The following is a 14,961-nucleotide window of genomic DNA, read 5'->3' as shown; positions in this document are numbered from 1 at the left end:
ATTTGGAGGGCCAAATGTCCCCCACCACCTGCTTTATATAAAATTAAATGATATTTAGATGAAAACACCTGCATTTAGAATATTTATTTTAACATTATTGTTTAATTTATTGTTCAGTATTCTATGTCACACCCTCAAGTTTATCGTTAATAAAGTTGAGACAGTTTATGTGTCATGAAATTCATTTCCAGGTGTGCTGGCAATATGCGTACCTTTTTTTAAAAAAAAATGTTATTGATAACATTGATAAAGGTTATCCTATTTTCCTGTCAGCCACAATCTCAGTTTGCATTAAAGGAGCTTGTACTAAATGATTCTTGAGGTCTCTCCCAACTCTAGAATTCTATGATGCCCAAGAATGGAAGGCAGCTTCTCCATTTCCTGCTTTTAAAGGGGTCAAAATCAAATCAATGGAGACCAGGTGTTTCCTCCTCAAAACATATTAAACATAGCAAGTCATATTGGTTTGTCGGTTGACCAGCAAAGTGGTCAAAATTGTGGTTTTCTCTATAGGTCCCTTCCGGCCACCTTCCCACAGCTAAACTGCCAAACACATTTTAATTACCACTGTGGGGAATTAGGTAGGATATACATTTTAAATGATGGATGCAGATTTAGTTTCCAGATTAAAGAGATTTACTATTCATTCATCTATATTTATACCCCACTCTCCCTCCCAGAGCAGCAAATAAGCAAGAACAACATCTTGAAAACACTTCTGGGCAATTGTAAACTGATTCTATTAATTTAGAAATGCAATACATAGAGAAACCGCTTTGTAGCATCTTGAGGGTTTCAAGTGATGAACAAACTGCACATTACACATCAATACACAATCCTTGAAACCTTTTCTTATTGTTATAAATAGCTCTGTGAGAGATGGGTGGACATTTGGATTGGGAACACTCTGCACAGAAAGGGAGTAAACTCTTTTGTCAACCCATGATGATGATGCCAGTATATTGGGACAATTTCCCATTCAGATATTATTATTATTATTATTATTAATTTTATTTCTATACCACCCTATACCCGAAGGTCTCAGGGCGGTTCACATTAAAAATCACTCCAGGCCATTGAGGCCACCTGGGCCTCAAGTGACATCAAGGGATCCAGGAATACCCACAAGCTACGAACGTGCTCCTTCAGAAGAAGTGCATCCTCATCAAGAGCAGGCAATCTCCCACCCATCTGGTCTGAGTAATAACACCTTAGGGATCAGCCCCTGCCTACATGGTCAGTCGTTGGAAATGATGGAAGCTGTATTCCAGCAGCACCTAGAACCCCACAGGCTCTCCATTCTTGGCAAAAAGGAATTGCAGCTTTATATTTCTTTAATAAAACTGCAGTTGACCAGCCTCCTTTCAATTCAGGATCATCTACTACTTCTCAGAGTCATCAAAGCTGAAAGTTTCAGTCTTGCTTTTCTTTTGGTGTTTGCTCACAATGGAAAATTTTATCTGTCACTTTTTCTGCCCCTAAGGAGCAGATGATGGAAAGTGGGGGCAGTTCAGCATGTTTGTTAGCAAAAGTACTACTTACAGCCTAAGCAATGAAAAAGTAACTACCTCACCCAACAATTATCCAAATCACTATACTTTGTTCACTTCTCTGAACCCTTCGAGGCTTCCTAGAACACAAGAAATCAGTCAATAAGCAAACCTCAAAGTGGTTATAAAGAAACCCCGTGCTAATGGGAGCAGGAAACAGGAATAATGCTCACACATACACACATAAACTATTGATCAGATTTAGCATCACAGTGTTGGCAATCTTGGCTAATAAGGTATACAGCTGTAACCCTTTGATTCTCAAATGCTGGTTGTAAACCATTCTTCTAAAGCTGTATTGACAGTGATAGGAATTAACCAATGTAGCCTGTTCAAGTCATGCAGCTGCTCTGAATGAAAACATCACGGGGTGTGTTTAGAGAAAAGTCTGACCACTAGGATGCTGTGGCTGTTGATGTTGTCTCTTTTCCCTCTTGCTGTGTGCAAAGTAGATACTCTTAGGTGTCCCATGAATTATCCATTCTCTGCTCCACATCAGTGGTACCAACCAGGTGACCTCATCATTGGTGGCATTGCTTCTCAGGTCTATTATGTCTTCTATGAAGTTTTCTTCAAGGAGCACCCTTCACAGAATATGTTTGATGTTCCATAGTAAGAGCCTTCCACCTCTTTGCTTCATTCCAAATCTCCTTTGCTTTTGTGTCATGTGTTTTAGATTGCAAATCTGAAGATAGAGATTGTCTTTGTTATTTTTTCAGGTGCTGTGGGAGACTTGTACCTGAAGAGAGGCACTCAAAAATGCTTGAATCAATACATCTACCACTCCTCAAGGAGTCATTTATAATTATTGACAGAAAATCTTTTGAACAAGCCCCTGGGATTGGTGATCCTGATTTCTTTATAAAGGAATGTCCTTCATTTTGTCTAAATAAAAAATTCCTCCCCTTTAGAGAAATAAATAAAAAGACTTTTAAATATATAACAGTCAACAGCTTTCAGGAGTATAGTAGATTGTCTCCCAAGATTCCCACTGGGGAACCAAGAGAACTGAGAAGGTCAAGAAAGAGATTAATAACGTGTTTCAAAGTTTTAGGCATCCCCTGAGAGAGCATAATTTTTATATGAAGTGCACTGAGTTTATTAGCTTAGAAACATCAATGAAAATTAAAATAATTTCATGTCACTCTAAATCAATTTGAGCTAAAAATTGCATTGTGGCATGTTGATTTCATATTCCAAAGTTGTACATTAATTAATTTTGCTTGCAGTGTGTTAACAAAATTCTACCAGCACATTCTTGCCTTGGCATTTGCCGTGAAAGAGATAAACGAGAACCCCAAGTTTTGTCCTAATATCACTCTCGGCTTCCACATCTATGACAGCTACTATGATGCCAGAATGACCTATCGTACCACTCTTGACCTGCTCTTCCAATCACATAGATTTGTTCCCAACTACAAATGTGACACCCAGAAAAATCTCATAGCCATCATTGGGGGACTTAGCGCTGACACCTCCTTCCATATGGCTGACACAATTGGCCTCTACAAGATTCCACAGGTAGGATATCTGAAAAGGTATCACAAAATACACTCTTGCCTTACCATTCTGGGAGTCATTTTGAACTTTAGAAAAAGGAGGGGTTTTTGAATGACATTTAAATTTGAATTATTATTATTATTATTATTATTATTATTATTATTATTAGGTTAGGTTGACCTAAGCTCTCACATGTTTCTTTCACAGGGACTTCATACCTCAATACTTTATTTTTTTTTTTATAAATATTTATTAGGGTTTAAAATACAAATAGATATAATAAACAATATAACATATGTCTTAACATAGTTTCACATCTTCTTTGGACTCCCTCACATCTCCCGCTCCCACTTTCATCGTTATAACTTTTTGCCAGCAATTTATCATCTTGTTTGTATTCTTATGTCCCATCTGTTTATTTTAATCTTGTAATTCTCAAAAAAGTTTATATTTTTCTCAATCTCACTTATCATCTTAAATCATCTAATTTGGTGGTGCTCAATTGTTTATGATCTAGCATCCTGCTTAACATTCACTCAAATTACAGTATTTTTGTAGATAAATCTTGAATTTCTTCCAGTCCTCCTCCATCCTCTCCTCTCCCAGGTCACGGATTCTGCTGGTCATCTCAGCCAGTTCCATATAGTCTATCAGTTGCATCTGCCATTCTTCCAGTGTGGGTAGATCTTGAGCTTTCCAGTGCTTTGCGAGAAGTATCCTTGCTGCTGTTGTTGCGTACATAAAAAATGTCCGATCCTTCTTTACCACCCCTTGGCCGACAATACCCAAAAGAAAGGCCTCTGGCTTCTTTGTGAAGGTATACTTAAATACCTTTTTCAGTTCATTATAAATCATTTCCCAGAACGCCTTCACTTTAGGGCAGGTCCACCAGAGGTGGAAGAATGTTCCTTCACTCTCTTTACATTTCCAACACTTATTATCAGACAGGTGGTATATTTTTGCAAGTTTGACTGGGGTCATATACCATCTATATATCATTTTCATTACATTTTCTTTCAAAGCATTACATGCAGTAAAGTTCAACCCAGTACTCCACAGCCTTTCCCAGTCCTCAAACATGATATTATACCCAATGTCCTGCGCCCACCTTATCATAGCCGATTTAACCATTTCATCTTGTGTATTCCATTTTAACAGCAAGTTATACATCCTTGAAAGTACCTTAGTCTTTGGTTCTAACAGTTCTGTTTCTAGTTTCGATTTCTCCACCTGGAACCCTAGTTTCTTGTCATTTTTAAAAACTTCTTTAATCTGAGCGTAATGTAACCAGTCTCGCACTTTATCCTTCATTTTTTCCAAACTCTGCAATTTCCAGTTGTCTCCATCTTTTTCTAGTATTTCCCAATATTTTGGCCATTTGGCCTCCATATTGGGTCTTTTTCGGGCCTTAGCTTCCAAAGGTGAAAGCCACCTTGGAGTTTTATTTTCCAGCAAGTCTTTATATTTTGTCCAGACATTAAACAGTGATTTTCTGACAATATGGTTCTTAAAGGCCTTATTGATTTTAACCTTGTCGTACCATAAGTATGCATGCCAACCAAAGGTATTGTTAAACCCCTCCAAATCCAACACGTCAGTGTCTTCAAGAAGTAGCCAGTCTTTTAGCCAGCAGAAAGCTGCGGCCTCATAGTACAACTTTAAATCTGGCAGGGCAAAGCCCCCTCTTTCTTTCGCATCAGTTAATATTTTAAACTTAATTCTGGGCTTTTTGCCCTGCCAGACAAACTTGGAAATATCTCTCTGCCACTTCTGAAAACACTCCGTCTTATCCAGAACCTGAAGTGTTTGAAACAAAAACAACATCTTTGGCAATACATTCATCTTGATAGCAGCAATTCGGCCTAACAAAGAAAGTTTCAATTTTGTCCAACTGTCTAAATCTCTCTTAATTTCTGCCCAACACTTTTCATAGTTATCCTTAAATAGACTTAGATTTTTTGCTGTTATGTTTACCCCTAGGTACTTAACTTTTTAAACCACATTTAGTTCTGTCTCTTTCTGAAACCGTTCTGACTCTGTATCTGTCAAATTTTTCCCCAAAACCTTAGTTTTCTGTTTATTTAATTTGAATCCCGCCACCCGACCAAAATCATGAATCAGTTGTAATACTCTTTTCGTACTAGACTCTGGCTCCTGCAGGGTCAAAACCAAGTCATCTGCAAAAGCTTTAAGCTTATATTGTTTCTCTCCGACCTGAATTCCTTCCACCAACCGGTCCCCTCTAATCATATTCAGGAGCACTTCCAGAACCGAGATAAATAACAAAGGGGAAATAGGGCAGCCTTGTCGTGTTCCTTTTTCAATTTTAAACTCTTCTGTAACCACATTGTTAACTATCAATTTAGCTTTCTGCTCTGAATATATCGCCTCAATCCCATTCTCAAAACCCCGTCCCACTCCCATTTCTTTTAAATTTCCCTTCATAAATTTCCAGGAAATGTTGTCAAAGGCCTTCTCCGCATCTATAAAGATTAAAACTGCTTTTGTGTTTATATCTGTTTGCAAAAGTTCCAAAATGTCAATAATGTTCCTTGTATTAGCAAACAAGTGTCTGCCTGGGAGAAAGCCTGCCTGGTCCTTGTGAATTAGTTCATTTAAAACTTTTTTAAGTCTACTTGCCAAAATGTCTGCAAATATTTTGTAATCCACATTTAAAAGAGAGATGGGACGATAGTTCTTAAGTTGTGTCTTTTCAGCTTCCGACTTTGGTATCAATGTGATAAACGCTTCCTTCCACGACTCCGGCGCCCTCTTCCCCTCCATAATTTCATTGCTGACCTCCATCAAAGGTTGTATCAAGTAATCTTTTAGTGTCTTATAATACTTGGAGGTCAGCCCATCTGGCCCTGGAGATTTGCCCAATTGCATGTTCTGAATGGCCTGTTCAATCTCTTGTCGTGTTATTTTGCAATTCAGGATTGTCCTATTTTCTTGTGACAATTTTGGTAGTCCATTTTTTGCCAAAAATTGTTTAATCTCAGCCTCGTCTTGCGGCCCTTGAGTGTATAATTTTTTAAAATATCTCTGGAAACACTTTCTAATGTCCACAGGATTCTGGATATTTCTTCCTTCGATCTCTAAATTTGTAACTGTATTTAATCTTTGTCTTCTCTTCAACTGCCAGGCTAGCAGTTTTCCACATTTATTCGCCGACTCAAACGTTTTTTGTTTCATTAATTTAACCTTCCACTCTATTTCCTGGTTTATCAATTTAGAATATTGTGCTTGATAGAGTTTAATTTCTCTCAAAGTTGGCTGTGACTTCGGATTTAATCTTAACTTCTTCTCTAATTCTTTTATTTTGTCCAGAATCTTGTCTTTTCTCTCGTTTTGTGTCCTTTTCTTTACTGCATTGTGTTGTATCAAAAATCCCCTCATAACGGCTTTGCTTGCGTCCCAGACGATTCTTTTTTCCACCGTGGTGTTCATATTTATCTCAAGATAGTCCTTCAAAACTTTTTGGGCCTTCTTGGTAATCTCCTGATCTCTAAGCAAGTTGTCATTCATCTTCCATCTAAAAGAGCCGGTTGGTAACAATGTCATGTCCATCTTTACTGCATTGTGGTCGGAGCAGGTCTTTGGGCAGATTTCCACTTTTCTAGCCTTAGGTGCCAGACCTCTAGATATCCATATTTGGTCGATTCTTGTCCAGGTCAGTTGGGCTTCAGAAAAGAATGTTCCCTCTCTTCCCAAGGGGTTCTTTGTCCTCCAGATGTCAATCAAATCCATGTTGTCTGTCATTTCAAAAAAAGTTTTAGGTAGTCTGCCGTCTTTTGTAACATTTTGACTTTGTGACTTGTCCATGTTAGTTGATACGACCCCATTCATGTCTCCCATCATAATGATGTTGTTATAGTCCAGATAATCCAGCATAGTCTCATGCAACTTCCTGTAGAATTCCGATTTCCCTTCGTTTGGTGCATAGATTCCTAGTATCAAAAGCTTCTCTCCTTGGTGTTGTATCTCAATTGCCAAAATTCTTCCATGTTCATCTTTGAATAGAAATTTGGGTGACAGGCTCTCTTTCGCATATATCACCACACCTCTCTTCTTTACTCTGTCCGAAGATATAAATTCCTGGCCATACCTCAATACTTTAAAAGTGCTTGCTCCTTTTTCACTTTCATCCCAAACTTCCAGGCCGTTTTTTCTTCCTTTTCTGTTAATGTCCCTTCTTTTTCTGTTTTTTAATGTCTACTCTAGTTATCTGTCTTTCTCCATTCATTCACATTTTCAATTTTCCACTTCCTTTTCATTTAAAAAGAAACTTGGGGCAGTTTTTTATTGTTTTCTTTTCTTCTTGTTTATATTAGATATTTTGTACTTTTATTTGACATTTTTATGCTGAGAACACCCCAAGATCTTCAGATGAAGGGCAATATACTGACTAACTAACTAACTAACAACTAACTAACTAACTAACTGGATTCAACCCATCAATTATTTAAATAAATTGTTTATTTCTTGAATATATAGGCACCTGCTCCTAACCAATCTCTATAATGTACTTACATTTTCTTTTAGCTCACATATGGTTCGTTTCCCCAAGACAAAGATTATGGAAGCCAAGTACCTTCATTTTACCGCATGGTGCCCAATGAAGCCCATCAGCATATGGGGATGATCAGTTTGCTTAAGCATTTTGGATGGACATGGGTTGGGCTCTTCACTGTCGATGATAACAGCGGAGAACATTTCTTGCAGACCCTGGATCCATTACTTTCTCATTATGGAATCTGTTTAGCCTTCACACAAAGTATCCCACATATAGCCCGTTTTGATAACTTGGATGAATTTCATGATACAGTCTTAAATATTTATGTTCATTTAACAGATGACAAAGCCAATGCATTTATACTGTACGGAGAATCTCTGATAATTATATGGCTCAGAAGTATTATATTTCTAAGAGATCCTGAAAATAGGGAAATCTCATCATTTAAAAAGGTGTGGATTATAACAACTCAGATTGATTTCATATTAACAGGATTTCAAAGGAGTTGGGGCCTTCAGATCTTCCAAGGTGCTATTTCCTTCACAATTCATTCACAAAATCTCCTGAAGTTCCAAGAATTTCTTCAGGGAATAAAACTTCACTGGACACAGGGAGATGGCTTTTTCAAGGACTTCTGGGAGCAAGCATTTGATTGTACATTTCCAAATCCCAGGGTGCCAATAGAGGTCAATGACATGTGCACTGGGGAGGAGAGCTTGCAGAGTCTTCCGGCGTCTCTATTTGAAATGAGCATGACTGGCCACAGCTACAGTATCTACAAGGCTGTTTATGTTGTGGCTCATGTTTTGCAAGGCATATATTTGACTAATTTCAAGGAAAGATCAATAGGAAACAGTGGAATATTAAAATTTCAAGATCTGCAGCCTTGGCAGGTAATGCATTGCAATTGAAGAGTAGCAAAATATCAGACAATTTCAATGAACAGATTAGTAAAAAGTAAAAGGTTGATCACAATTGCCAGAAACAAGTAGCTGCTGAAATGTTATTGCGTGTCTCATTCACTGAAAAATATTTAATATCAAACAACTGATTCATGCTTGGTCTTTGTTAGAAGTTGCTACATAAGTATACGTAAATTATATCCCTAAAAAATGGTGGCAGAAAATCATGGAATTTTATCAAAAACTCCATTGCATTATTTTCCTTTCATGTATATTGTCTCTTTCCATAGCTGCACCATTTTTTGCAAGACATTTCATTTAACAACTCAGCTGGAGAAACAGTATCATTTACTGATAAGAGAGAAATGCGAGGTGGATTTGACATTATGAACATGGTCACATTCCCAAATAAGTCTTTCATTCAAATGAAAATAGGATCGGTGAATCCCTATGCTCTTGATGGAAAAGAATTCATCATTAATGAGGACATGATTCTGTGGCACAAAGGTTTCAAACAGGTCTGGCATCTGGGGTAATCATTCTTCAGATGGGTCATTCGGGTGTCTCAACATAACCATCACTAATTTCTTTCATAAACGCATGGAAATAATTTTGGTACCAGCTGGATGCAATTCCCAAACAAAACTAATCTTTTGTTTTAATAGTGTTAACTATGCCATATTTATAATGCTTACATTATATAGATAAAAAAACTGAGGCGAAAATAGGTGATATCCCTTTTAAATGGTAAGTGGGCATAGCACTTTTAAAGGGCACGTTTTAATATCTAGGTAGTGGTGTAACTTTCCATTGGTTTGACTTCACCCCGAAGGTCCACTCTTCCATTGTCTCCTGAGACAGATCAGTGCTGGAAAAACCCTAACCATTTCTGTGTTCCTAAAGTGTTATTACCACTCACCCAGTCTGGCTTAGAAAAGTGACTTGGGCTATGTTGTCAATGTGTGCCAGCATTGGAGAAGCACTGCCATATAATGTAGATTGTCTATCATTTGCCGGCGCCCCCCCCCCCATCCTTCTTCACCATATGCAATTTTAGGTAAAGTGATCACCATTGATGAGGCCAAGTAGGCTTTTTCTCTCCTATGATTGTCTTGATGGTTTGGGTGGGGGAGGGATTTTCCAACTTCATTGGAAACCGTATAAGCAATAATGGTTAGGTGCAGTTAGTGGAGGCAGTCTGCTAAGTGCTTGTTGGATGAATTCTAGTTCCAGAGACTTTTCCGAAGACTCTGTGACCTGTGAGGATGACTTTTACATTAACTCGTGTCATTAGCTTGTTGGTGTTGTCCTCAAAGGGTGTGTGAATCATTAATTGTGGTTGTTTGGTCGTTTAGTCGTGTCTGACTCTTTGTGACCCCATGGACCGGACGATGCCAGGCACTCCTGTCTTCCATTGCCTCCCGCAGATTGGTCAGACTCATGTTAGTAGCTTCGAAAATACTGTCCGACCATCTTGTCCTCTCTCCCCTTTTCCTTGTGCCCTCCATCTTTCCCAACATCAGGGTCTTTTCCAGGGAGTCTTCTCTTCTCATAAGGTGGAGAAGTATTGGACCCTCAGCTTCAGGATCTCTCCTTCCAGTGAGCACTCAGGGCTGATTTCCTTACAAATGGATAGGTTAGTTCTTCTTACAGTCCATGAGACTCTCAAGAGTCTCTTCCAGCACCATAATTCAAAAGCATTCATGGGACTGAAACTGCCTTGGTCGCACTGGTTGATGATCTCCGGCGGGCTAGGGACAAAGGTGAGAGCTGTTTCCTAGTTCTGCTGGATCTCTCAGCGGCGTTTGATATCATCGACCATAACATCCTTCTGGACCGTCTTGAGGGGCTGGGAGCTGGGGGCACTGTCATACAGTGGTTCCGCTCCTTCCTCCTGGGCCGTGTTCAGAAAGTGGTGGTGGGGGATGAGTGTTCAGACCCCTGGGCTCTCACTTGTGGGGTACCTCAGGGTTCTGTCCTCTCCCCCATGCTTTTCAACATTTACATGCAGCCGCTGGGAGAGATCATCAGGAGGTTTGGGCTGGGCCCTTCCAGTAGATGTCAAAGCGATAAACAACTACCTGACATTCAGAAGACATCTTAAGACAGCCCTGTTCAGGGTAGTTTTTAACATGTGATATTTTACTGTATTTTTGGTTTCTATGGAAGCTGCCCAGTGTGGCTGGGGAGGCCCAGCCAGATGGGCCGGGTATAAATAATAAATTATTATTATTATTATTATTATTATTATTATTATTATTATTAGGTGACCAGCCTTCTTATGGTCCAGCTCTCACTTCCATACATCACTACTGGGAAAACCATAGCTTTAACTACACATACCTTTGTCGGCAAGGTGTTGTCTCTGCTTTTTAGATGCTATCTAGGTCTGTCATTGCTTTTCTCCCAAGAAGCAGACATCTTTCAATTTCCTGAATCATTGATACCTCCCCCTATCATGACAGGCTTAGGAGCTTATGAATTTTTTAAATATTTCCTACACATGGTCTTTTCTCTATGCAATTTTCTCTGTGTCAAAACTCTTCCTGCGTCTTATGGATATACAGTTAGAAAATCACTTTGGAACTTTGCTATAATATAGGATTATGGCTGCAAATGTTTATATGGACAAAGATGGAAGGATCCATTATTCTAACAATGGAATAGCTGTTAAAACTAATGGACCTAGCTGAGATGGCAAAATTGACATGCTTATTCAGAGAAAAGTCATTCTTAACCTTTGTTAAAGACTGGAAACCTCTCTTGGACATTTTGCGTGAAAAATAATTACACTTTGATTTGAGGACTGAAGATAATGTTTGTATATAGAAAGTGGCTTTCTGGGTGTTATATTGGAGTGGATAAAGTGAATATTGTTTATTTATAGGAGAAAGAGGAAGAACCAGAAGTCAGTTACATTCTGAATTTTATTTCTCTCTCTCGTTTAACCTCTTTTCTATTTCTTTTTCTTTGTTTCTCTCTTTCTCTTTCTTTGTCCCTTTCTTCCTCTCACATCTCTTTATGTTTTTGTTTTTGTTTTGTTTTTTGTATTCAGATCAAAGTCTTAGTTTGGACCAAAAAAAGAGAGGGAAAATAATTGATATTAAGTTTTGTATTTTTATCTATAAACCCTCATAAAGGTTATTTAAAAACCACACTCTAAAAAAGAAAAGAAAAGATAATTTCCTGTTGACAGGTGGTGCCTGTTTCTGTGTGCAATGACTACTGTCACCCTGGTAATCGGAAGAAAAGGAAGGAAGGGCAGAAATTTTGCTGCTACGATTGTGTTCCATGTCCAGAAGGGAAGATTTCAAACCAGAAGGGTAAATGACATTTTTCATCGTACAAGACTAGTAATGATTAATGAGTCATATTGACTTAAAAGAACTTAAATACTATGTTGTGCATGTAGCCAATATTCTCCTTAGAGTGGCATGAACATTTTTTCTGATGCCTTCCAGTAACTTATAAAAACTTTCAAAAATGAATATTAATTAAAATGTTTTTTTAAAAATGCTACAATATGTTCAGCTCAAAAGGTAATTCAGATAATATTACATGACCACCAATTTCCTTAATTTCAGAAGATTGAGATAAACAGGTGCAGGGGCTGGACTAAAGGGAACAAGATTGAGGGAAATGGTGGAAGTTGCCCTCCCTTCTCCTGAAGCTTCCAGTGGAGAGGAAGGCAGTATAGTGGTACCTCAGGTTACAGACACTTCAGGTTACAGATGCTTCAGGTTACAGACTCCGCTAACCCAGAAATAGTACCTCGAGTTAAGAACTTTGCCTCAGGATGAGAACAGAAATCGTGCAGTGGAGGCACAGCAGCAGCAGGAAGCCCCATTAGCTAAAGTTAAGAACAGTTTCAGGTTAAGAATGGACCTCGAGAATGAATTAAGTTCTTAACCCGAGGTACCACTGTATTGAATAACACTTGTTGGTTTAGGAAAGTCACAGCTCAGAGAGAGATGAACAGAAGACTTGGGAGCTGTTGGGAGAAGTGCCAGGTGAGACAGAGCAGCCAGCTGACACGTCATCACTGGAGAGCATTTCTGCCCCTCTTCTCCAAGAACTCAGCATTCATTGAGTGTGCAAGAGCAAAGGACTCCGAGACAGCTCCTGGCAGCCACCACCAGGGGAAGTGCTGTTGCTAGGAAGGGAGGCAGGAGGAGCTCATTTGGAGCAAGATCATTAATCGGGAGGTAGACTGATTCCTTTGTCTTGCGCTGTGATGATTTAACAAACTCATTAATAAGAACTCTTTCTTGTTTTTCTCTGCTCCTTGTGGCCACCGGGGGGAGGGAAAGAATTACCCAGAGTCTGACAAGAGGAATGATAACTTATATGTAAGAGGCAAAGAACACTCATGAATTGCAACTGGAGTTTGACTTTATGCTATTTTTTCAGATATGGACGACTGCTTCAGATGCCCAGAAGATCAGTATGCAAACAAGAACAAAAATGGATGCATTTCCAAGTTAATAACCTTTCTTTCCTATAAGGAACCTTTAGGGATTGGCTTAACATCAGTTGCTGTTCTTTGTTCCCTAATTACAATTCTGGTGCTGGGAACTTTTATTAAACACAAAGACACTCCCATTGTCAAAGCCAACAACAGGGATTTCACCTATGCTCTCCTCATTGCCCTCCTACTCTGCTTCCTCTCATCCTTTCTCTTCATTGGACACCCTGGCAAAATGACCTGCCTTCTTCGACAACCCACTTTTGGCATCATCTTCTCCGTGGCTGTTTCTTGTGTGTTGGCCAAAACCATCACTGTAGTTGCAGCTTTCATGGCCACCAAGCCTGGGTCCACTATGAGGAAGTGGGTGGGAAAAAGACTGAGCAACTCCATTGTCCTTTCCGGCTCACTCATTCAAGTGAGTATTTGTACTGGGTGGTTGATGATCTCTCCCCCATTCCCCGATCTAGATATGGACTCTGTAGCAGAAGAAACCATTGTGCAATGTAATGAAGGCTCAGTGACCATGTTTTATTGTGTCCTGGGCTACATGGGCCTCCTGGCCATTGCCAGCTTCATTGTGGCATATGCAGTTCGCAAATTACCAGACTGTTTCAATGAAGCCAAGTTCATTACCTTCAGCATGTTGCTGTTCTGCAGTGTTTGGCTTTCTTTTGTTCCAACCTATCTGAGCACCAAAGGAAAATACATGGTGCTGGTGGAGATCTTCTCCATCTTGTCCTCCAGTGCTGGATTGCTGGGCTGCATCTTTGCCCCCAAATGCTACATCATTGTTCTGAAGCCTGAGCTGAACAACAGGGAGCAACTTATAAGGAGAAAGATGTAAATAGTTCTCCTAAGTATTGCATCTTAGTTCTTCATTCTATTAAGGAGTTTAGTATAAAGTTGTTACTATAAGTACCTCTGGTGTCTAACTCTTTTGTGGGAAAAGTACCAGCATGTACTAAAAAGTTCAGATTTGTGAAATTAAAGTGGATTAAATGTTATGTCATCCTAGCACAAGCGTAGGGGACCTCTGGCTGGTGGGCCAAATTTCATCTAGGAATGACCATTCCTGACAATCCACAGTCATCTATCCCTCATCTGACTATACAATTGACAGTAAGTGTATCATAGGTACCAATTATTTCAGAGGAACAATCCAGAGCTTAAAGTGAGTTCCTGATTGTTCATTTGCCATAAGAAGCAGCAACTGCTAGAGTGATGGATGCAAAGGCACAATTTTGCTGTGGAAGACACTATCTGCTCCAAGAGGATGCATCTGTGGAAATGTGCCTTCAAAAAGACTCATCGCCTGGCATTGCGACACCAAGTGATTGAAAGGTGGAGCCCTCCAGATGCTGATAAACTACAACTCAGTTTATCTCAAGCAGGTCTGGCTAGTGGCTAGGGGGAATGGGAGATATAGGTCAGCAAATTTTGGAGGGCCAAATGTTCCCCTCCACCTGCATTATATAACAAGTAAATGATATTTAGATGAAAACACTTGAATTTATTTTAACATTATTGTTTAATTTATTGTTCAGTGTTCTATGTCACACCCTCAAGTTTATCTTTAATAAAGTTTTGACAGTTTTTGTGTTATGAAACTCATTTCCAGGTGTGCTGGCAATATGCGTTACTTTTTTTATTTAAAAAAAATGTTATTGATAACATTGATAAAGGTTATCCTATTTTCCTGTCAGCCACAATCTCAGTTTGCATTAAAGGAGCTTGTACTAGATGATTCTTGAGGTCTCTCCCAACTCTAGAATTCTGTGATGTCCAAGAATGGAAGCCAGCTTCTCCATTTCCTGCTTTTAAAGGGGTCCAAATCAAACAAATGGAGACCAGGTGTTTCCTCCTCAAAACATATTCTCCATAGCAGGTCATATTGGTTTGTCGGTTGACAGGCAATGTGGTCAAACTTGTGGTTTCCTCTATAGGTCCCCTCCGGCCACCTTCCCACAGCTGAACTGCCAAACACATTTTAATTACCACTGTGGGGAATTAGGTAGGATATGCATT

General features: G+C 39.2%; 1 protein-coding gene across 3 annotated transcripts in view; it reads left to right on the top strand.

Annotated features, from left to right (window-relative positions):
- LOC308461694 (extracellular calcium-sensing receptor-like) overlaps positions 1–14,961 on the top strand; it is a 47,424-nt gene that overhangs the window by 16,056 nt on the left and 16,407 nt on the right. The window contains exons 5-6 of one of the 3 annotated variants that reach the window (XR_013978942.1): positions 11,665–11,791; positions 12,879–12,935. The exons of 1 other annotated variant lie outside the window; for it this stretch is intronic. Coding sequence is in view for 1 of the 2 variants with exons in the window: in XM_080978825.1 (XP_080834951.1) it covers positions 2,003–2,012 (10 nt within the window). In the remaining variant the exon portion in view is untranslated. Of the gene's footprint in view, positions 1–2,002; positions 2,294–11,664; positions 11,792–12,878; positions 12,936–14,961 lie in introns of those variants that run through there. One more of the 3 variants, XM_080978825.1, reaches the window with a different exon arrangement.

The sequence above is a fragment of the Podarcis pityusensis genome, assembly GCF_964106645.2.
Source record: "Podarcis pityusensis genome assembly, chromosome: 13".
Lineage (NCBI taxonomy): Eukaryota > Metazoa > Chordata > Lepidosauria > Squamata > Lacertidae > Podarcis > Podarcis pityusensis.
This window is presented reverse-complemented; position numbering and strand designations above follow the sequence as displayed.